This window comes from Nycticebus coucang, chromosome 6 (assembly GCF_027406575.1).
Source record: "Nycticebus coucang isolate mNycCou1 chromosome 6, mNycCou1.pri, whole genome shotgun sequence".
NCBI lineage: Eukaryota > Metazoa > Chordata > Mammalia > Primates > Lorisidae > Nycticebus > Nycticebus coucang.
Genome location: NC_069785.1, coordinates 69,967,051 through 69,992,592, shown reverse-complemented (window position 1 = coordinate 69,992,592; position 25,542 = coordinate 69,967,051). Strand labels below are relative to the sequence as shown.

At 36.8% G+C, this 25,542-nt stretch overlaps 1 protein-coding gene across 3 annotated transcripts in view; it reads right to left on the bottom strand.

The window, feature by feature from the left end:
• IQCH (IQ motif containing H) overlaps nucleotides 1-25,542 on the bottom strand; it is a 296,182-nt gene that overhangs the window by 215,439 nt on the left and 55,201 nt on the right. Inside the window, exons 5-6 of one of the 3 annotated variants that reach the window (XM_053596185.1) lie at nucleotides 16,433-16,549; nucleotides 13,660-14,059 (exon numbers count right to left, since the gene is read on the bottom strand). The exons of 1 other annotated variant lie outside the window; for it this stretch is intronic. In XM_053596185.1, coding sequence (XP_053452160.1) covers nucleotides 14,057-14,059; nucleotides 16,433-16,549 — 120 coding nt within the window. In that variant the 3' untranslated portion in view covers nucleotides 13,660-14,056. Of the gene's footprint in view, nucleotides 1-13,659; nucleotides 14,060-16,432; nucleotides 16,550-25,542 lie in introns of those variants that run through there. One more of the 3 variants, XM_053596183.1, reaches the window with a different exon arrangement.

Here is a 25,542-nt window from a genome sequence, read left to right as displayed (position 1 = left end):
AGAGATAAGATTAGAAAAATAAAAAGCCAACAACAAAATAAAAAGAAGAAGAGAAAGAGGGAAGAAGAAGAATGGGAGGAAGGAAAGAGAGAGAGAAAGAAAGAGAAAAGACACAGTTAGGGTCAGGCTTTCAGAGCTGGGAGGGGTCTGTGGATGATAAAAGAGTAGTTAGCAACAGAAGTGGCAAGGGGATCATGAACAGAGACTCAAAGAATGTGGTGAAGAGAGACGACCATGGAGGAGGAGGAACGCTCTTCTGAACACAGTGCAGCTATGTGAGATGCAAACACCTGCACATCTCACAAACTTTGCACAGCACATCACGTAGAGTTTATTGTCATGCATCAAACCCCAATATTAACTTCCAGTAAAATGTGACAAAAGAAGGAAAGTATGTAATAGAGTCTAGAAATTTTTCTATTAAAATAGTTAAAATCTAGCACTTAAGCAAAATTTTCCAAAGTATGTTCCTTGGAACATAGTTGTGTGAGCTGCTCTGCAGAAAGGGGTTCTGAGGAAGTTTGGGAAGCATTGCTAACTATGTTCCCCTCCTTAGAAAGTCCTAATGCACGTCAGCGTGTTAGTGACTTCAGGGGGCCTAACAGCATAAAAATTAGTCTGACTCCCTTTAATCTCATCTTTCCCAATTTTATGGGGCCTCAAAACTCTCATGGAATACCGACTGACATTCCAAAGAAACAGTACTCTTTGGGGAAAAAAAATTCCGAGGATTAATACACAGCTAACCATTACATTGCTATCATTTGTTAATAGTAGACCACTCTATAAAGTTAAAAGGCAAGTGATAACTTGATTTTATGTAAAAATTTTCTTCAAAAGGGCTTGAAAAACCTGGACCTAGAAATTTCTGATGAATTCAGACTGGCAAAAATGTAATCCTTTCTTATCGCTATTTTTTTTGGTGCTAATTTAATAGCATTTACTAGTGGCATTCTCGTAGAAATTTTTTTTTTTTTTTTTTTTTGAGACAAAGCCTCAAACTGTCACCCTGGGTAGAGTGCTGTGGCATCACAGCTCATAGCAACCTCCAACTCCTGGGCTTAAGCGATTCTCTTGCCTCAGCCTCCCAAGTAGCTGGGACTACAGACGCCTGCTACAACGCCCAGCTATATTTTGGTTGTACTTGTCATTGTCGTTTGGCAGGCCCAGGCTGGATTTGAACTGGCCAGCTCTGGAGTATGTGGCTGGTGCCTTAGCTACTTGAGCTACAGGTGCTGAGCCCCCATAAAACTTTTAATCTAGAAAATTAATCAGTAGAGAGTGATAAGGGCTATCTCTGCATCTCTATGTGTATTACAACTCACATAAGAAAAGGAAATGTGGCGGTGCCTGTGGCTCAAAGGAGTAGGGCACCAGCCCCATATGCCAAAGGTGGCGGGTTCAATCTCAGCCCTGGCCAAAAACTGCAAAAATAAATAAATAAATAAAAAATAAAATAGAAATTTAAAAAATTACAAAAAAAAAAGAAAACGAAATGTGTATACTTGAGACCATGTAAGAGGAAATAAGTTTAAATGGTAGTCCTTTTAGTTAAGGTCTGAGAAAGACTTTGTGAATGAGTTTATCATTTATTACAATTATTTTTGCTATTACTATCTATGCCTGTACTACAGAACAGTGTGCCAGTCTCTAGGCATTTTGTTTAAATACTGGCTGGGATCATAAGTAAAATGAAGTTTGGTCCTCATTTACCTCACACCAGCAGTTGGGTTGGTGCACAGCTGCAGAGCTGCTGGGGCTCCTTTTATTTAATTTGGCCTGCCTTCCTGAGCAGTACTGAGACTTGTACTTCAATGACTCCACTGGGCTTTGCCATAATTTCTATGCTGTATCAGTAAAGTCTAGGGAAGAGATGCTTAAGCAAACCTGAAAAGAGGCTAGAACACTTACAGTTCAGGTATTTTTGCCAAAGTCATTGAAGGACTTAAGCTCAAATTCAAATTAAGTCTGTTTTAAAAACACAACATTAAGTCATCAAGTAATGAAACCAATTTTAAGGAATATTAATTAGATCATCTTCATATTATATATGTGTGTGTTGAGTTTATCCTTTTTACACAATTTCTCCTAGAATAATTTTCCTAGATTTTGTTTCAGATTGGCAAAAGAAAACAAGTGCATCTCCAAATTTTGAAGAACCACCTCTTAATTACATGACTTGGTCATATATCTTAACCTCTATGATCCTGAGTTTCTTATCTATAAAATGGGAGTAATAATATCTCTACCATGCTCTGAGTATTAAAAGTGATAACAAATAAAATTAACTAATGCAAGTTATGTATTTTACAGCAGACATAAGTGGCCTGTAACAAATGATTTGTTAAATGCACAAATGGCAAATTTAAAACATTAATACTTCTGTGAATCTTATTTCCACAATCAGAATAGAAAATGGTTTCACCTGGTCTGCTTTTCTGTCTTGCATGTCACATGCTGGTGGTCATAAACGGGGAAGGAAGGAAACAGACTTTAATCAGAATCAGAATTATGGATGGTAAGAACTAGAAGAGAGCTTAGAGATGATTTGATCAAATACCCTAATTTACAAACGAACGAACTAAGGCGCAAGGAGTATAAGTGATTCGCTCCCCCACAAAACAATCACATAGGAATTAGCGACAGATCAAGGATTAGAGCCCAATATAAACCTAGAACCTTCTTGTGACAGTGCTTAAAAAAAAAAAATCTTCCTTCAGCTAATTTAAAAAATAGTTCTCTCTTTAAGGTTTTCTTATTTTTCTCTTTCCTAACAATTTACTTTAATCTTATCCATTGGAGATTTCTTTGGTGTAGAATGCAAATTTAGAATTTAACTTAATGTTTTTTGTTGTTGTTGTTGTTCCAAATCATTACCCAAGTGACTTGGCACCATTCATCTCAGAAGTCCTTCCTTTCCCTTTGAGTTACAGTGTCACCTTTTACATTCTAAGTTATTTTTTATAAGGCCAATCTCTATGCTCACTTTTTTATTCCATTGATCTCTATGTTAATTTTTCTACACATAGACTACTATTATAATTATTGTAATTTTATCTTATGTTTTAATATGTGGCATGAAAAGTTCACCTTCATTAATCTTCTTTAGGGAAAAAAAGTAGGCCTTTTGTCCATCACAATGATGAACACTGGCAAGTTTAAAATAATTAATCTTCTACACAAACCAAATAAAACCCGTAAGAATTTTTATTGGAATTACATGAGATATAAAGATTAATGTGAGAAGAACTGGCATACTTACTACAAATATTTTTCCTTTTCAGGAATATGATATATCTTTCCATTTATTCAAGTGTTCTTTGATGTCACTCATTAGGGTTTTGGAGTTCTCTTTACATAGGTCTCATACTTTCTATGTTAAGACTATTACTAAGTACATTTGGTCTGCAGTAGAGGGGGAGAGAAGGAAAAAAAGAGAGAGAGAGAAAGAAAAAAAGGAAAGAAAAAGAAGAGGAGGGAAAGAAGGAAGGAAGAAAGGAATGGAGGGAGAGAAGGAGGAAGGAAGGACAGAAAAATCATACTATGCTATGCTATGCTGATCTAGGCAAGGAAAAATTCATTCTATTTGAAAAGATCTAGAAAGACATTTTTATGGCCAAAAAGAGGGTATGGGGCGGCGCCTGTGGCTCAAGGAGTAGGGCGCCGGTCCCATATGCCGGAGGTGGCGGGTTCAAACCCAGCCCTGGCCAAAAAACCAAAAAAAAAAAAACAAAAAGAGGGTATGGCCAAAAAGTAGTCAACTTAGGTGCATGGTATTTCGTTACTTAAATTAGGTTAACAAAGCCTAACTCAAGTACACAGGTCTTTAACAAGTTGTTATTCAAGCCATTAACCATATATGTACAAATCAACAGCAAGTTTATATTAGTTCCTGACAAGGGTGGGCACTATGCTTGGACATAGGAATAGGGTCTCTGTCACCAAATGGGTTTACCATCTAGTTGGGGAAAGTTCCATCTTAAAAGTACCAGTTCCTCTTCTAGTTCTAGTCTTTGAGTCAATACTAGCCTCTTACTAAGCACTTTGATTTTTCACTTCTGTCCTAGACCAGGGCAGAGAAATTTCTCCATCAAATTTCTTGGCCACTAAGGAAGCAATTTTTGACTGAATCCCGATCTGCCCCTCAGCTGCAGTCAAAGTCACTACCCTCAAAGCTACCTGGGAAGTAGTATAAAATAAGGATTTATAAATGCCAGCCTATAAGTCAGACTGGCTGACTGAATTATGACCCTTTGACTTTTAGTTGTGTGACTTTGAGCAAGTTTTATTTAACTACATCTTGCCTCAGTTTCCCCAAATGTAAAATGGAAGTAGGAATAATTCTTTTTAGGGTTACTGTGAAGATTACATGAGATAATCTGTGTAAAATGTATTTAATACCGTGCCCAACTCAAAGGATCCCCCAGAAATGTTAGCTATTACTTAACACATATGCAGTATTTTCTGAGCAGGTAGTACAAGGTTGGACAATTAAGTTCACAAACTCATTCTAGAAAAAGTGCTACATACTTCTCTGCTGAATATTGCTAAGGTCACCTTTGAGGTACTCCCCTTGGGAAGCTATGTACTGAAACCAGTACCTAGTCCATTCTTCCAAGTAATTTTGGAACTTTTTTTTTCTGGAATGGCCATCAGAGTTTTTGTATGAGCTCTGACAATTAAGTTCATGGACTCATCCTAGAAAAAGTGTTACATACTTCATTGCTGAATATCACTAAAGTCACCAGACGGCCAAGGGTAGTGGCATTTTCTAGTGGAAATTAGTAAAGGAAGAAACTATTGCTCTAATATCAAATAGGATCTGAATCTAGGTTCTGTCACTTACTAATTCAATGACTGGAATAAGTAACTTAATTTCTTTAAGCTTAAGTTTCTTTACCAGTAAGAGGAGGGATCATATCAGTCATTCCATAGGGATTAATGGGATGTAAGGAATTTAGCACAGTACAATATAATTCACAGTCAACCCTAAGCAGATAGTAGCTATTTATTGTATGAAGTTCAATTGGACAGTCATAATTTCTTTGTATCCATAAAGCACTCAATTTATAGGGATGTAGTCATATTCCTTTGGCAGGTATAGCTTCACAGACGGATGCATCAGATTATAAATGTGTGATGTTGCTCAGTTTGAAGATTATCCAACTCATTACCCTTAGTCAGCTTCCCTGTGCACTAAGCAGCCTTCTAACTGGGCTTTCTGCATGGCTTTCTACTAAGCAGAAAATATGTTTGTTAGATCAGGCTGACTTGAACATTCAGGTCTGTTTGACCATCATAGCTCTCCTTAGAATACATAATGTGGCGCTCCAGTTTGTACATCAGTCTCCTGTGAGTTCAGCTACACCCCAGAGATTCATCAACTCTTGCAAAATCAAATCTCTAAACCTGTAAAGTGGAGAGTTATACCTTGAGCTGCACTAAAACAGCTTTCTAGAGGGCTCTAACCTGCTAGCCAGCTCCCTGAAAGACACTAATAGCATCATATCTAAAAATCATAACTTCTCCTGTTTCTAAAGCAAATTATTGATCTACAAGACAGGTATAACCTGGAGAATACTTTCTTTGAACTACACAGGGTCTTTAAAAATTATCTGATCAAACATTTAAAAATCAGGAGATTTCGCTAGAAAATAGGACATGGATTTCCAGCTTCTTTTGAAAACCCCACACACAAAGGACTGGAGCTGAGATGTTTGCCTCTTGTAGAGAGGGTCTGCCTCTTCAGTTCAGCACCCCAGTAATGGGGACCTCGTGTTCATACACAGTCATTTCAGTCACTTATTACCTGTCCTGCCCCAGCACACCTATGTTCTGACTCTTTTTAAAATAACAGTCAAAAACAAATGTCAAAACTCTTTTGACATTTCTAAGGGTTTTTACTTCTCACATGAGGAAAAAAGTCAAGAAATAAACACTTTTCCTTTTTTTTTTTTTTTTTTTTCATTTAATGCAAAGAGTTAAGTTTGGAAATACACCCACATTTCAGACAGCATTCAAATTAAGATAGGCTCCTGGGCATTTCTGTGCATGCGCAGATCAGGATCACAAGGCAGTTGATGAGAAGGTGCGATTGGGACAGGAGGCTCAGACTGTCCAGTACTGAGGCTGGGAACTGGCAACAGAGGAAGTGGGCAGAAGGCGTTTGTGAGGAATCAAGCACTCCTATTCTTGATGGCTCTCTCTTGCCACCACTATTCTTGCCCTAGCAAGTCCTGCTATTGGCTAATGTTGGAGAAAGAGGTGAGAAGTGGGGCTTAGAGACAGGGTTATAGGGAAGATCCTAAGTAGCAGGGGGGAATTCAACGTTGGGACAGAAAGTCAGGGGTTGAGAGGAAATCCCAGCCAACCAGCCAGACTGGCCATTTTTGAGTGGCCAGTCGCCTGAAATGGACAGACAGTTGTATGCAGATAAACGGTCAGGGAGTGGTGCTGCCTGTAGAACTCTAATTGGGCAGTTTCATGACCATCCATCAAGTTCAGGAGATAATGCTATCCAAGAAACAACCATTACTTTATAGTCAAAGGGAGAGGAAATAAAGTTTAATGACCAATGAGGACTTCAAGGGACAGGAATTGTTCAGAACAATTCTAAAGCTGTCCTTCAGTTAGAGCAGCTGGAGAGCTGGAGAAGTGATCTAGTTTCAGAAGCTATCTACCTTAAGCCTTTCCTTTTATGATCTAGATTGAGATCTCACAATTAGATTTCAATGGCCCATTCAAAGCCATCTATTGGCCTCCACCTCCAACTACCTCTTTTGGCTTTTCTCTGTAAAAATTCAAGACGATTAGGCAAAGCTCTAGGCCACCCTCCACTACTCTGACCATTCTCAACCTCTCTGTCTTTGCTTGTGCTGTTTCTAATGTTTAACTACAAGGAACACCGCCTCTCCTTTAGCAATGGCCATCAGTTCCTCTAACAGTGGTTCTCAACCTTCCTAATGCCTCAGCCCTTTAATACAGTTCCTGTGGGTTGTAACCCACGGGTTGAGAACTGCTGCCCTAAGGCCCTTCTGAAGGCCCACCTTCACTCACCCAGTTACACTGATCACAATTTTGTCCCCCCTGAGAGACTGGCAGTTTTGCAAGAAACCAAATGAACATTAATCTAGGAGTCATACAATCAGGCCTGTGGCCCTGATGATGACTTTGAACAAGCCAATTCATCCTGTCAGTATACAAATGAGGAATGTGAGTCTTTAGAGACTAAGCGATGTACCTATACAACTTGGTGAAAAGCAAAACTGAAATCTAAGTCCTCTTACTTTTTCCACAATATGTGCATGGCTGCTTTTAGACTTCTTAGTTGCCCACCATTAACAGATTTATTTAGGCTATTGTTGAAAATAGAGATGGAAGTCAAAAGATTATATAAATCCAGTATTTGGGGGTCATATTTCTCCAACTTTATAGCCTGAGAGGAATATCCACTAAAGAAATATCTTCTGAGTTTACTCTCCCTGTTCTGTAATATAATTCAGAGGGTATGCTTTTAAAGACAGTGTAGGGTGAATTACTCTGGTCTATGGGTACTTACTTCTGTTCTAACAAAGAGGATTTAAAAGGCTAAGAATGTGTACTTGAATTTGAGTACAGTTTAAGGTACACTGGATTAGAAAATATTGGAGAACACAGCAATAGTATTTATTCATCTCAAGTACCTCTCGGTAGATAATTAACAGGGCCATGATAAAAACAATTCTGCTAGGCCCATTTCTCTTATGGCTAACACTATCATGCTACTAGCTATAGTACTTTTCCTTTGCTTTATCTTAAACAGAATACTTACTATACTATTGCAAGCATTATCACTTTTATAACTAGTCCATTTTCCAGCAACCTCCATACAATAGAAAAGCAACAGTAGACAGACAAAAGCATGGAGTTTTATATTTTTACTCATAAAGAAGATGTGATTCTTACAAAATTTGGGGTGGAAGTCTAGATATATCTACTTTTTTGGTAGGTTTTTCTATACCATCAACTAAGAGAAGTAGATAGATATCTCATCCATAAAGCATATAGGGGTTTAGAGTACTTCTCTGTTCTTATACACACTTTGCCCCACACTGGATATTTGTGTGAAAGAAAAAAATCTGTCACAGAGAGCTCTAACTTTTGTGGCATTGTGGACCTCTTGGCAGTCTGGTGAAGCCTATGGACTCCTTCTTAGAATAATGTTTTGTTTTGTTTTTGAGAAAGAGTCTCTCTTTGTTGCCCTCGGTAGACTGCTATGGCTTCACAGCTCACAGCAACCTCAAACCCTTGGGCTCAAGCGATTCTCTTGTCCCAGCCTCCCAAGTAGCTGGGACTATAGGCGCCTGCCACAATGCCTAGCTATTTTTAGAGACAGGCTCTGGCTTAGGCTGGTCTTGAACCTGTGAGCTCAGGCAATCCACCTACCTCAGCCTCCCAGAGTTCTAGGATTACAGGAGTGAGCCATTGCGCCCAGCGGAATAATGTTTTTATAAATGTATAAAATAAAATACAGGGGAACCTATTACATGAAAATGCAGTTCTAAGCATGGACACCTATGTCTTATAACTATCATAGGTGTGCCTCCGGCTCCTCATCTAACCAAGATTTTAGCTCTTCAAAATGCAATTATGAGGTAAGAAACACTATTTCTTAGTATGGAGTCAAACAAATACTCGAGTCCAAAGCCCAAGTCACAAAGTGTAAAGTGAATCATATAAGGAAGAAGGCTTAGTACTATTAGCAGGTGGCTACTGACCTGGAATGATACTGGAGGAGTGCAAAGGGTTTCTTCCTTAATCCCTCAAATCCCTCTTTTCCCTGCTCACTCATGCTTGAAATCCCTTAATAGAGCTTAACTCCTTTGTTTTAATTAAATAAAGGATTTGCTCTTGTTAAAAAGTAAATACTCATGGGAGAGCTAATACTCTATGCCAAAGATTTTCAAATTTATTTCCAGCAGTGGAACCTGTTTTTCAAATGCAAATATAAATAAATGCAAGTTTTATAAGAATTTAGTATAATTTTATTATTGAATTATATACATATACATTGAATTATATAGCATATATTTATACAATTATAGAAGTATAATATATATTTATATTATGTATTTACCATATAAATATTTATGTTATGTATTTATTATATAAGCATATTTATATGTTTCTAATTATATAACTGGAAATCAACACTGGGAACAATGAGACTGTTTTGATGAAGGCAAATTACGAAATCAAGAGTTATAAATAGGCGGCGCCTGTGGCTCAGTGAGTAGGGTGCCGGCTCCATATGCCGAGGGTGGCGGGTTCAAACCCAGCCCCGGCCAAACTGCAACAACAACAACAAAAAAAAATAGCCGGGCGTTGTGGCGGGCACCTGTAGTCCCAGCTGCTCGGGAGGCTGAGGCAAGACAATCGCGTAAACCCAAGAGTTAGAGGTTGCTGTGAGCTGTGTGATGCCACGGCACTCTACCCGAGGGTGGTACAGTGAGACTCTGTCTCTACAAAAAAAAAAAAAAAAAAAGAGTTATAAACAATAACTGTGGTCTTACATCCATCACAGCAAATGATTCATTTATGTATTTTATTTTGCCTGCACAAGATGGAGAAAATATTGACATGAACACATAAGTAATTTCAAATAGCTAACAATTTATTATGGCACTTATAATCTCTGGATTTTCTTCAATTAAAATGATCCAGAAGTTTTAAAGAGTAGTAGGAATTTTTTGTTTTAAAATAGAATCACTAACAATATCTAACAACTGTTCATGTTCCTTAATAATTAAGGGTTAGTTTGTTTTGAATATCAAAACATGACTAATAGTCAATTAGGGGTGATTTGACAAATAGATTTCATAATTAATTTGAATCCTGACTCCACTTACTCACTACATAACTTTAGGCAAGTAGCTTAATCTTAGTCTCAGTTTCCTCACCTGTAAAGTGACTGTAAAAATGACCCCTCTTCTATAGGTGTTGGGGTTGAATAAGATAATGTACATAAAGCACAGTGGCAAACTTAACAAATGCTAGTGTAATTGAAGGGCTGAGTGACCAAAAATACTTTTCAATACTTTTTTTAAGATGTTCTATCACATCTTACTTAAATTTCTGTACAGGTATCTCAGCATCTTTCTCTTTCAGATAGTCACTCAGAGTTTCAAAACAATCTAATTTTGTTTTGCATGCTGAATCCAGATTTTGAAATGATGCTTTATTGTTGACTTTTATCTGTAGTTGGAAACAAAATAACAATGCAAGCCTGTACTGTCAAACAAAGATTGCACAGCTCATGTCAAATCATGTAAGAACCAACCCAAATTTAAATCGAGCAATGAAAAAAATCTATAATGCTATATTTTTAGGACGGAACATAGTATAGTTGACTATCATGTTGTGCCAAAAGTGTGTACCAGAGAACTTATCTGGCTTTTAATTGATGGTAGCACACATATGTTCCAATACTAATACCAATTTTTACTGAATGATTACCAGAAGCCAGGAATCATTTAAGACCTTTCCACATACAAGCTCATTTAATCTTTGCATATTTATTTGTATGCTTACAGAAGTGTATATGAGCAGATTTGAATATCAAAACATGACTAATAGAAAGCTACACCCTATCTAATAAAAGCCACCTTTACAGAGACTTCAAATGTAATGCCCACACACACTCAGGGTAAACCTGACAGCACGAATTAATCCCCTGATGATCTAATGCATTAAAATTTAGCATCTTTAAGTATATTTTACTTAAAATAACTTGAATATTTATCGTAAAAATGAAATGCAAATTAAATGCTTACAACCCATCTAAAATTCATTGTTCTCTGCAACAATTTGAAAACTAGAGCCTGTGTCACTCATTTACACTAGAGTATAAAAGGAGTCAAATCAGATTTTTCCTGAAAGCATAGATATAATAAATAAGAGAGAAGGAAGCAACAGATTTTAAATACTTATTTTTAAGAAAGGTAAGAACCTTTCTTAAGGTTCCTGAGGCTCCTATTACGTACCAGCAGTATTAATATATTACCTGTAATCCTCTTGACACCCTTGTCTAGTAAGGATCATTACCCTGACTTTACAGAAGAGGAAACTAAGGACCTGAGGTGTGAATTTGCTTACCTAGGGTTCAACAACTGGAAACTAGCAGATAGGACCCAAATCTGATCTACTTGGCTCCAAAAACTCCCACCACACCAGTCTGCCTCCCCAACTACCTTCCCCCATTCATAAATCAGAAAAATGAGAATGAGCGAGGTTGAGTAACTTGTTCCTGGAAACAGCTTGTCAGCTAGTGGCAAGGCTGTAATGAGAATTACAGTAGTGCTAAATCCTATCAGATGGCCCAGTGGGAGGATGCCCTGTGTACTACCTAGGGCCAGCAAAAACAATATTCCACGTCAGGCCAGAGACCAGACAGAGAAGGGGACAAATCAGCCCTCTCCTTTGTACCTATTATGTCTAAAACACTGCTTGGTGCAGTGGAGGATTTGGAAAACATGCAAACAAAACGGATGACAAGATCCCCATCCTCATATCTGTGTGGGAAAGAAGGCATAATCATATAAAATATTAAATAGAATCCCTGGAGGGGACCTTAGCAATATTCTGGCTCTCTCCCCAGACCCCTACCATAATATATTTTAAATGACAGTATAAAACAATGGCACAATACAGTATGTGAGAATTGCCAATAGTAATAACTAATACTTTTCAGAGCACTTTTTTGTATCAGGATCTTTGCTAAGTGCTTTGAATTACCTCATTTAAATACAACCCTATGGGACAGATATTCTTATTAAGGACATTTTACATGAGGGAACGATGGCTGTTTCTGGGAGGTTGCCTATACCTAGCAAGGATTCACACAAGGCAGTCTGATCCAAAATTACTATGCTAGGAGCTAAAACACTTTCCAACATAGGGTTGATTTGGAAATGCAAACTAAATCTTAGCACAGAAGCTCAAGGAACATAGCATTCTAAAAATGTTAGAGAACTTCATTAGAGCTAGATTTGTTATAAACACTATCTGCTGAGGGTATAGCGGCCTCTAATTTCCTCACCCCACTCCCAGAGCAATGGGCTTTTGTGAGAGCCATACACCAGCCAACGTCACATCACCTTCTTCAGCTTTCCCGTTACTCCAAACCAACACAGAACTGCAATTCCGAATAGCAGTGACTTACAAAGGCACCGCACCAGCACTGCCACTGCCCTACTGGTGGAACACATTTTATAGGCTGTGAATCAGATAGGACAGGAAAAGTCGCTACTCTTTTGAAAACTCTTTCTAAACAACCTGAAGAGAAGCTCTTTTTAAACGATATAAGGGGGGATGTGGTGCATGCCACCGCAGTCCATGGGTAATGACTGTGTGTCATAAATAGGATATGGCATTTCAGAATGTCTTTAAAGCTATTTCCTTTTGTTCAACTAATTTAATTTACCAAATGCTCCTGGGAAAAGGGAGGGGGACCAAGATGCTGACTCCACATTTCCTGAAAAATCAACATCTTCTTTTTAAAGTGCTCTCAAAGAAATTACATCTGATTGTTGTCTGCTGGCTCCCTCAAACTCTACCTCTGTCAAAATTCTGCCCTGGCAGGTGTGAGAAAGAATAGATGCAGAACTTGAGCGAATACCCACATCTGTTTTTGGAAAAAGGGAACAGAAGCAGCACAGAAGGAAGTAAGGGAGATAATTGCTGGCTTGAACTACAATACATTTTACTTGTGGGCAGAGGGCCAGCTTACAGCAGGCGGAATATGCAGGCCCATCTTATTGGAATTCAGGGGTGGGCCTCCATTCTTGTCCGGAGACAGCTGTAAACCAGCAGCCCATAGCATCACAATCAGGCACTGAGTTTTGTCAAGGAATGCTGATATGTACAGAAGCAGCTTTGTCTGCTTCAACTGCACCCCTGCCTAGTGAAATGACAGTCAATCGCTGATTCCAGATGACAAGAACTGGATAAAAACTTAAAACAAATGGCGACCTTTCAAAAGATTAATTTGTTTACCAACAAAATGTTCCCTCTTTGTCATCCGAGATGGGGGTGACCTTCACTTTCCCATATCTAGGCTGAAAGGATGCTGACTATAGTCATCTGTTAAGTTAACTCCATCTCAGCAATTATTCCCTTTTTTATTTTTAGTGACAAGAAGGGTTTATTAATTCACTCTGCTTCTTGTTATGGTTTATAAATGCAACAAGCTCATTCTGAATTACTGCAGTGTAACATCAATTTGTTTAAATCTAATTCTGCTACCGTTGCCAAATTATGTTGTGACTGTAATTGTGGCCATATGCATGGGCTTAAAACACAATCATGTTTTGAAATTGTCCTTCTTTCTCACCACCCCCTTACCCCCACCACTTACTTTTGGTGCTTCTTCTAATCATTTGACATGAACACAATTGCCTCACTTTCCATTACTTTATCATTTTAGAAATGAATATGCTTTCAGTGAGAGAGAGATTACTATGTACACCCCAAGTGAAACAGTAAAGAATGAAACTATGATTTGTGAAGTGTGGTTGCTACCCAACTAAGTTAGTGCAAAACACTGCATAACATATGACTCATAAAATCTAGAAATCATAATAGTATTAAATTCAACCTCATGAATAAATAAAAGGTTCTAAGTTTACATTGCATTATATATTTATTTATTTGGAAAGTGGGACCAAAGAACTGGTATAATTCTACAGCAACTCATATCTTGCCAGAAAGAAAAATGTTTTTATGATTCTTTTCTAGGTCATAACAGTTATAATCAGAGTTATTTGTGCAGCAATTCAAAGCAATGTTTTGTTTGGCTATTTTGCTATGCATTCATAATCGTTCTTTTAAAATTCATGCTAACAGATACATGTCGCAAGCCTTTTAGGAAACTCTTTTTATTTTAAAGAATAAATCAAAGTCAAATTTTCTGCAGATCTTTTAACACGTTGCATTATAAAAATCTAACTGGAACTAGATATCAGTGAGTAAATGTAAACGGGACCAGGGATTACTTCTTCTCTCTGAGTACCTATAGGACCTACTCAAAAACATGTTAGAGGGCCGTTTGTTGCTATTTGGCAGATTTAAGATATTAAAAGAAAATCATCAGGGAGTTTCACTTTCAATAGTTTTTTGCAAAAGAGTCATAAGATATAAGATTCTGAAGTCAGTTTTGTGATACCAGTGTGTGTGGTGGTCATTATATGTGTTTTTGATGCACTAAAATCCTTTCATCAACCCTTTCTTATCAGGAAGAATGTACTCTTCAAAAGATGGAGAAAATATCAGCTTCTCGGGAACTTATAATGTAAATTGGCTACAAATTCAAATCTGCTCAGTCAAAAATGCCTGAGATTATTTACAAGCTGATCAAGTTTCATAAGAAGCAAGGAAACACATGACCCTTGGCAGCCAAATAACAATCCCCTTTGAGTGTTTAGAGTAGTTCTAAAATGATTAGCCTTGATACAGATTTTCTAATTAACTATATATCACAATCCTAGACATACTGCTTCTGTTTGGGCAAGTGCTTTTAAAAACAGTTTTATAAGTGGTAAATCGCAATTGTATTTATGCCCAAATGTTCTACATCATTGTTTAAAACCAAATACCTGAATGCTTCCCTCATAGGACTTCCTATTTTATAAATCCAGAATGAAAACACATACTTTTTTTTTTTGGTTAATATCATCATATAGCTATATCAACATATAATGACGGAGCCAATTAATTATTTTGATCAAAAGACTAATATCAGTTTGAGCAGCACAGGTATACTTATATATAATTTTAAATTGCTCTAGTATAGATTTGTATGGAGTCAAGCTTTATGAAAGAGAAAAAAGGATCTTTAATACAGTAAATATTATAGTAAATATACATATAATACAGTAAATATACATATAATATTTATATGTCATACAAGGCAAAGTACTTTCCCGAATTCTTTTTGCTCGGTACATGGATACAATACCTAAAGCACTCATTCTATTTGGAATAATAGAAAAAATAATAAATGACTAAAATTCTGCCCCAAATTTTGGATGTAATCTTTACTTCGCTATTTAAATCTGAATCTTCACTCAAATTCACAAAGCAAAGAATAATCCTTTCTAAATCTAAAGGCATACCCTGTACAACTTCATAGTTATCAGAGAAAGTTTGCATGAAATTCAGCAGTTGCCTTGGGCTACAAAGCCTCAGCACTCTGCCAGCTAAGCCAATATTAATTCTAGATTGAAGAGGAAAACCAACAACAACAAAGGAGAAATCTGCTTCTGTCTGTACAGCCAGAGAAATAATATTTTTATTTCAAGGCTCTGGGCTCATGGGAAGCAGATAAAAACACTTTCACATTATTCACAGTGACATTTTAAATAAAGTTTCAGCAGAAATAAAAATATCTAACTTTCTTGTTATTTCTTAGGCTATAAAAGTATTTCTATGACAAAGTGCTCTTAAACCAAACTTGTTAGAATAACATAAAGCACACATAAAGAAACTGAAAATATATTTCAGGGTTACATGAATAGAGTAGGCAATTGAAAATGTCTATGTAGGAAATTTGGAAGATTAATCTAAAAGACTATTACACTAGTTAGAAATGGCTTTGCAATTTAATCCTAAAATTAATCTTAGTTGTAGTTTTGATTTCACAAAACTATATATTTTGGGGTGCTTTTGAGAGAAGCCAAAGGTTTAAAATGTATTTAAAAGCATACAGATGTCAGTAATTGTTTTCAGTATTAGAAATGATCTCAAATTAGATCATTTACCAGTTAAAAAGAAGCACTACTCTTAACTCTCTTCAGAAAATCCCACAATCCAGAAAGGGTACAATTCTTGCTTTGGGACAGTGCAGCAGCAAGTCAATGGCAAAAGTCAGAAAAGACTCTGAGATGCCTTAATGCAAATCTACATTCGATAATTTTTCACACTCATTATATTGCTGACATAAGGGATTAGTCCCTGCTCGTTTCAGGTTTAGAATAACATTCTTAAATATCTGTATGTTATATGAGCATACACTATTGAAGTGGAAATTGTGCTATTGTTTTCTTCTGATTTTTCTTGTGGTAAGCTACTATCAAAGAAATAAAATATTTAAATTTTCTCTGTTATTTTTGCTGGTAAATTATTTCCTCCTTGTTAAAATTATGGCACTTGATTATTTAGGAATATCAAACAAAATAGAGAAACTTCAATGAGATTTAGGTTATTTAAAATAGGTTTACATTTTCTTAGTGATCTCTAATTATAACCAGAGTGAAAGCCATTCCATTTCATCTCTTAACAATTTCAAGGACAAAAGGATCACAATCTTCACTTAAAATCTACATTATATCTTACATTACTAATATATTACTTTTAATTCTCAAAAAAGAAGAGCTCATTAAAATAGCTCATTACTTACACATGATTTTCTCTGAGTAATACATGGCAAACTGATTCCATAGTTCGCATTTACAGCAGCTCTGTGGAAGCTGTTTTCAGGATCCTGCATGATTTTTACATTCAACCCTATCTTTGGCTGAAACAAAGAAACAATGAAACTTTCATTCCGGATGAAAAAATATGCTTACTAATGTCTTATATCCTAAAAGGAGTATATAGTTTTTTGAAAATAATTATTTTAATGTAATTCTCACCGGAAAAAATATATTTGAATCTTTTATTTAGGCTGTTAAATTGGTCCCTTTTATTTACAGAAAAGGAACTTTCTGCCGATTTTCTTCTATGTATCCTATGATGAACACAAATACATCTCAGACACCATTCATTTTCTCAAAAATGATGCTAGAAGCCAACCAAGGTAGACAAAGGACTAGAATACCTAGTCTTGATTTATTTTTAGCTTTCCAGGTCAAGGATTTTGTCAATGAAATCTATACTACAAGTGCACAGGTAGAGGGCTCCCTCGGTCTGTTAATGTGGCCACTTTCCTCTAGGGACATTTACAGGTAAATCTGTTTGGACCTGGTAAATTTACCACAACAAATTTGTCTACTGCTTCATGGAGAATTTTTCCTCTCTGTAAGAATAATTAGAGCTTTCGTTAGAAAAAATAAAAGCATCTTGTCCGAAACACTTCTTCCTCATTTTAAAAATTCAAATCAATTACTGCTAAGAAGCTTAAAAATATATCACAAGAGTGGGCAGCACAGTGGTGGTGGGAAAGAGCACTGGACAGGGGTCAGGACACCCAGGTTTCAATTCTACTTTGGAATGTTGTATGTGACCTTGGGTAAGTCACTTCACCTCTCTGGAAGTCAATTTGTTTATTTGCAAAAGGTGGTAGTTAGACTTCATGTTCTCTTGATAAATTATTCCTGAGCTTTGGCATTCTATGATTTGAGGCTGAAAGATAATTTGGCACTAAGGGAATATGGTATTACCAAAAATTTCTGAAGTCTTTTGTGACTTTTTAATGTGATACAATCTACATACCATTAAAATCACTGCTTTAAAGTGTGTAATTCAGTGCTTTTTAGTATATTCACAAAGTTGCCTAACTATCACTGTTATTTAATACCAGAACATTTTCATCACCCCAAAATAGACCCTTATATCCATTAGCAATCACTCTCCATTCCCTCCTCCCCCCAACTCCAGGCAACCCACTAATTTACTTTCTGTCTGGACTGATCTATCTCTTCTGGACATTTTATATAAATGGAATCGTATAATATGCAGCCTTTGTGACATTTTATGAAGGTGGTTGGAGATACTGTGAGCAATTTTTAAAAAGCGATTTACTTTCAATTAAGCACTGTGGTTCTGAGGATGATTTGCTGCAATTTTTAAAATGGTTGTTAAGAACCAGACAGATTAGTTCATGATTCAGTCATTTCTTTGCTTATAAGCATTTATAAATAGCTTATGTCTAAGGTCAAAGTGAAGAAGCCTACAAAAATATCTACAGAATGCATGCTACCTATGCATAGATGAGACTCAAGAAACCTATTAAGACAAACGCCAACCTTCTTTTAGTTTTATTTTTATTTATTAATTTTGTTTTTTTGCAGTTTTTGGCCAGGGCTGGGTTTGAACCCGCCACCTCTGGCATATGGGGCCGGTGCCCTACTCCTTTGAGCCAAAGGCACCGCCCAGTTTTTTATACAGTGTTTTTAAACCAAATCTACAAATTACTGCCCTCACCTGTCTGCTTTATTTAAACCAGTGTGGGATACAGGTTGCAAATAAAGGATATCTATTCCCTTCTCGTTGAGGTACTTGTACAATGGTGACAAAAGTAATGTAGTACCCTAATTATAAATGGCTTCCTTCTGTGGGTAATCCACACTCATAGCCTTACCCCGGGTATTTTCCAGGGAAGCTGAGAGTCTCTTTTATTGAAATTAATACCTAAACATAATTTTTTCCTTCTTAATTAAACTTTCAGAGTAATTTCCATTCTACGAAGGATCGGGAAATTGCTAATATGTATTATATTGACTGGTGGTTTCTGTAATTAGGGTGCTTTTAAAATTCGTACTCTGGATACAAAATTGATGATAATAGCTTCATCTATCATGTCTAAGCTTTGTTAGAACTTTCTAATTCTGGGATCATTGGCTCAGTAGACCGTAGCAGTTTTCTTAGTTTTATTATGCTCCATCAACTTTGTGTGGTTATAGGACTGATGTAGGGAAAAAAATTACTGAATACAGAATCACTGTTAAAATTGGATTTAAAATGCAGTTGTTTTTTGCCTATTTCTATGACATTAGACACAGATATTTTTGAAAAAAATAATTATTTAACTAGAAATCCAACAGAACAATAGCTATAATGTCAATTCTTTATTGTTGGCTTCTAAAGCAATGTGAAACTTCCTTTAAAATCATTAATATCCTCAAAAAAGATAAATAAAATTATTAATATTCTCATATCTACTATTTTGGCACCAAAGCTACCATGTACATACCAAAATTAAAAAATGTAGCACACGATTTACAATCCATTTTCAAAAAACATTTCAAAGGTACTTACATTTATACAATATTAACACAGCAAATGGTTTTACTAAAAATCACTGCCAAATTCATTCAAAACTTAAATTTGTTTTATAAACCATCTATAGAGATGTATGGGAAATACTTGTAAGCATAAGTTGCATTATCAGATCCAGTAGTAAGGTTTTTAATAAAATCAATTATAGACTTCAAAAACAAAAATAAAATTAATCATTCCATTAAGCAGAAAAGCATGCCCTGGAAGATAATCATTTTTTTTTAACCAATAGTAAGATAAATATCAGACATAATTTCAGAAATTTTTCTTAAATTGATCAAGAAAAATAGCAATTTATTTAATCTATCTTGAGTCACTAAACAATCTAAACTTGGTATTCTATCCTTTTCATAGCAATTATAAGCAGATATGTATATATCAAATGTGACTCTCATTTAGACTTTGGTTTGTAAGAACAAAAGTTATCATCAGAGCCAATTACTGTTTTACCTACATGGCTGCACAGAGGCAGGGAGCTCAATTTTCATCTCATCAGTGATTTTGTGGTATTTATTTTATTACTATGCCCACAAAGCTATATAAGAAGGAAATAGCTTATGCTATTAAAACTAGGGCTAGAATATAAGAGATGAAGGTTTCTTTTAGAAGAACTTCTGAATTAAAAACACTAGGCAGCGTGTAATGCCAGGTCCCCAGACATGAGCAGACCATAAAATGACACACATCTGAGCAGCAGATCCCACACAGAGTAATCAAAATTGAAATGCTTCACAAACAAAGTTGAGAGAGGCTATTTACTAAGTTACAGTGTTATCAACAGCATTTGCTACCAATAATGTCTTCTAAAGTGGATATTGCTTAATATCAAATTCCCAATGGTTAAAGATGTCTGCTGTTTAATCTCAAAACCAGAGAAAAGAAGAATAGGAAAAGAATTCAATCACCGTTAACACTCATTCTCTCAGCTATTATTATATGTAATCGAAAGAGCAATAGATGTCAAGTTGTGGTTCAAGCTATGTGATCTAAGTTTCTCATTTGTAAAACAAGGTAATAACACCTACCTTCACAGAGTTGCTTTTAAGGTTCAGATGACTAATATATGTTAAGTATTTTATAAATTTTTAAAGTACTATGCAGGACCCAACTTGAAAGGGGCTCCTACTGGCCAGAAAATAATAATGATGATAAACTGAAAAACTTCAAATATATAAAAACTTCTTAAGATTTCCCTCTCCTCCCAAACCTAATTGATTACATTGATAAATTGAACTGAAAATTGGTAAGTAAAGAAAGAAATCAAGCATTTATTCTACTTTTCCTGAAAGACTGTTTTTCAGACTCACCAAAGAGTTGCTAGGGAAAAGTTCTTCGTAGAAGCTAATAAATCCAAAGGAATGATAGGATTATGAAGTAACCACTTTGCAAACTCTAATGAAATAATGTATTTAAGTAGACACAATGATATTGATATTACGATATTAGGTGAAAGGTTGAAGAAGGTTTTATGAAGGATAAATTGAGCTGATTAAACTTGGACTCACCAGTCAATCTTCAGTTTCATTAAAAAAGAAAGAAGAAATTGCCTCCTGATATGCTGTAAAAGAAAGTATATGGCACCACTGGGTACAGAACAACAGCACAGTATGAAATATTCCTGCCAAAAAATGGAACCTGAATCCAATCAAGCTTTTAGACAAAACTATCAATTTACAAGAAATACTAGGGACAGAGAAACATGTAAAATGACACCACGGGACTGCAATCAGCCAAATCCAAACTGTAGGAAAAACCTTTATGACAAATGACCTGATTTCTCCAACATGTAGATGAAATTTTTAAAATGAAGGAAACTATTACAGATAAAATGAGAAATAATTATAATGTCTAAACCTTGTTAGCTTCCTGATTGAAACAACAGCAGAACGAAGTTTTCTTTTAGAAGAATTTAAAGACAATGGGAAAAACTGGACCTGGACTGAGAATTATATAATATTAGGTAATTACTGGCTTGGTGCCCGTAGCACAGTGGTTATGGCATGGGCCACATACACCCAGGCTGGCAGGTTTGAACCCGGCCCTGGTCAGCTAAACAACAATGACAACTGCAACAAAAAATAGCCAGGCACTGTGGTGGGTGCCTGTAGTCTCGGCTACTGGGAGTCTGAGGCAAGAGAATCGTTTAAGCAATTTTGAGGTTGCTGTGAGCTGTGATGCTACAGCACTCTACTGAGGGCGATATAGAGAGACTGTCTCAAAAAAAAAAAAAGAAAGAAAGAAAGAAATTAAGTAATTGCTAAATTTGTTAAATGTGATAATAGTTGTTTTATAAAACTCTTTATCAAAGAATATACCATGGAATGAAATGATATGATGTCTGGGATTTGCTTTAAAAAACTTTGCCCAAAAAAAGTGAAGGGAAAAGGTAAAATAAGAATGGTAAAATGATATGAACTGTTAAAGCTATTTTGTATCTACTCGAAAATAAATTTTCTTAAAAAGTCATAATAAAAATTAAGATGCAATTAAAATATAATTATTCATGATTTACTTCAGCTCTAACATTCAATGCTCCCCTCTCACCTCATTGTTAGAGCTAGAAGGATCAAAAAGGAGAAAGCATCACTTAACTCCATGCTGCTTCTCAATAGCCCCCGCTGTCTCTGGTTCACAAAACCTAGAGACTTAACTCTTTTTATTTAGATGTGCTTATCCTTTGTTCTGATTCCTATAGGAGTTGAATTCAAGAGTATGAGAAAGGTGGGCGGCGCCTGTGGCTCAGTGAGTAGGGCTCCGGCTCCATATGCCAAGGGTGGCGGGTTCAGACCCAGCCCCGGCCAAACTGCAACAAAAAAGTAGCCGGGCGTTGTGGCGGACGCCTGTAGTCCCAGCTGCTCGGGAGGCTGAGGCAAGAGAATCACGTAATCCCAAGAGTTAGAGGTTGCTCTGAGCCGTGTGACGCCACGGCACTCTACCCGAGGGCGGTACAGTGAGACTCTGTCTCTACAAAAAAAAAAAAAGAGTATGAGAAAGGAGAGGGGGAAGAAAGCTGACGTTTATTTGGGTTCTCATTTTGTGCCAGGCACCATAATAGATGGGTGTTGTTGTATTTGACAGATTTAATTTAGGAAGGCAAAATATTCCTCAGAACCAACCCCTGGTATACGCTGCTTGATACTCCCTGGGCAGACCTGTTGCACAGACACATTTCATGCAAGGAAGTCTCAAAAATGAGGACACTTACTCCTCATGAAATGATGCCATCCTGTACAAAATCACAGTTCTGTTAACGTAGGTGAAGACTGGATATTGGGAAGAGAACTAACAATTTCTGCTACAACCATGGATTTAATCTACCTGAGGAGGAAAATGAAATAAGACAAAAGTGATAAATAGCGAAATAACAAGGGATCAATGGATTGGAGGTCTGCTGGAGAAATGTACTTTACATGAGCTGACGGATGAGGCTGCAGAGGTCAGCTTCCTGTGCTTGAAACAGATTTTTTAGATGACGCTCTTAATATTGACAATAAAGCCCAGGCATCAGGCACATCTCCTGGCTCTGTCAGAGCACTCACCACACTGTCTGTAAAATATGTGGCAATGGACCGTGCACTCCTCCACCACAGAAACTTGCATCTCCAGTGCCTAGCACCTAGCAATATTAAGATCAAAATATTTGAGGAAATTAAATAGCACACCAGGGATAAAAATTTTTTTTTAGTTTTACTATGTTTGTGCTTTTCTTACAATCTGCCAGAGTGACACAACCATTAGCTTATAGTAGTGGTATGCCAAAGGTGACATTCTGTCCAAGTTTTATGGCATATGGGATGACTGCTAATTCCATGACCTCCCTTCCCTTGCTGCAACTACTCTCATGAGTTGGTGGCCAGGGAATGACGGCTAACCTGCCTAAGAGTAAGGAATTCCTGATAAGCCACAGACAAAGGCATTACATTTAGGGTGCCACCTTTGAGATATTATATGGTATTTCATGTACCATATGCAATATCACATAATAAAATTCAGGTACCCTTCACAATTACAGTAAGTACCTCATGTATTTGAAAATTATGATATGAATAAAAAATATGACACTTCTCATGGAAATGTTATTAGTGGGTCTAGTCCTGAGGGCCTATTTTCGATACCCATTTTTAATAGAAACAACCCCATTAGCTATTACTTATAGATACTCTAAAGTATAAACCTCTTTAAAGTACTCATAAACCAAATTAATGCTAATAACCATAGTAAAATAGTACTGCACAACATAGAGTATCATAATTTATATATATTTTTGTTAAATTTTAAATTATTTTTTAAATTTTTATTTATTTTTTTGAGCAGCTGGTTCTTTATTTCAAAAGACACATGTCAATATTCAGTATCGAAACAGTTGCACTACTGGTTTTCTCTTTCTCCCCATCAGCCCCAAAGACACCACACCAAAGGAGAGTACATTTTGAGCCAATAAGCTGCAGGATGTACATCTAACAGGCCTCACTCACAGAAGCCTCACCAAAAAGTGGGGACTGGGCAGGGAAAGAAACTTTAAAAGGTTTTGGGTACACTGCCAGCTCAAAGACTGTAGAGAGATCTCATAGCAAGATGAGGTGGCCAGGGTGCCCTAAACCCAAAGAAGCAAGTTTTCAAAATAATATAAAATATTCAAAGTCTTGTCCATAAGCTATTCAAGATTTCTCAGCACAGACTGATGCAAAGTACAAGGGGATGGCACTTTTAGAGATAGCAGCTTTGGACCCAGAAAAGGGTAATGAGATGAGTTTCATATGGCTAAATTATTGGCAAAAACATAATTTTCTTTCTTCTAAGAAGGCAGGAGAGCAATTATATGGTCCACTCAACATGATCCATTCTCTGAGTGGTGGGGAAGTGGGTAGAGACAGAATAAAAATATGGGCTCAGAGGTCTTACCATCTTAATTTGGTCACTTATAATGAAAAAAATAAAAAAATTAAGTTATTCAAAGATATCTTAAAGCTGAAAACCTCAACAGTATGTTTTTTGTTTTTGTTTTTGTTTTTCTTTCTAACTCCTCCTGGAATCACCTTTCTGGTTTGGCTGGTACTTTGTACAGAGCAGTGAGTTTCCCAAAGAGGAGTCTCTCCCTGGGCTCTCAGTTAGGCAGGACCATACCTTTTTCCCTTCTCTAAGAAGAGGGCAATATGCATTAAGCTAAAAGTCACCTTCTGAAAGTGAGAAAGGAATTAGATTGCTGCTTCAGAGCTGGGGAAGTACTTGGAATGCTTTACAAATGGTAAACAATAACAAAAAAGGTAGTTACAAAATGTGTACATCACAACATGCTTTTAAAGACATTTTGCATTGTGCTGACATTCCCTTAAATGTTGTTCCCAAAGATGCTCAGTCTGTAGCCCAGCTGGAATTTCTGGGAAGAGACAGAGACAGTTTGGCAAAAAAGACATGGCGGTGAGGTGGGTAGGGGATGCAGGGAGGCGGGCAGCAAAAGGAGAAAGCAGCCTTTCAGTTAAAGATCAGCTCTCAGTTTACAGGTCAGCTTCAGGCAGGCTGGCCTCTGGTGGAATCAGGGTCAGAGGGAGAAGAGGGAGCAGGGCGGAACTGGGGTGCTCTACATATCATTCAGGTCAAGCAGAGTCTGGCCCAGCATCCCTTGTGCACAGAGGTGCTCCTTTTTGGTACATTTCCCAAATCCTCAATTGTCTTTTCCAGCTTGGCTACAGATCTCTTGGCAAACTCAGCCCAGTCTCTGCCTCCTTGAACTTATCAGTAAGAATCTATCTCTTCCTCATATTTGTCTTCTTTTTGTCTTAAGTTGGAGGTTGGGAGAGATTGGAACAGGAAATCTAGAAAGCATACAATAGCATCCCCTTCCCCATTCCCTCCCCTTGACCCTTAAGACCTGAGGTTGGTTGTGTCCTGCTATCCTAGTCCCAAGCATTCTCTATTGTCTCTCATTTCCCTCTATCTTCTTCTCACCCCGAAAACTGTCCTTTTTATGAAATTCTCCTTAAATTACCTAATCTCAACCACCTATTTCTAGCCCCAAACTCTAATACCTCTGTAATTAATGGCCCAGTATTAATCATTTATGTGAATACCTAATTTCCCCTAACTTACTATATGACTTCACATAACAAAAAGCCCAAATAGCAACTGGGCATCCTGTGTTCTCTACTGCAGTGAATAGCACCACCACACTTCCACTACAGTTCTTGAGCCAGTCCTGGCATTGTTTTGTACTTCTCTCTCGCCTTTATCATTAAATATTTTAGATTCTACTGGAATCTCTTTCCCTTGGATCTTATGCTCTCCATCTCCTCACCACCACTCTTGTTTCTTTGTTTCTTTTCTTTCTGAGTTTTCTTTCTCCATCATTGTTTCTTCTTTTTTTTCTTATTAAATCACAGCTGTGTACATTAATGCAATATGGGGTACAACGTGCTGGTTTTATATACAATTTGAAATACGTCCATCAAACTGGTCAGCACAGCCTTCACTGCATTTTCTTAGTTATTGTGTTAAGACATTTATATCCTACAC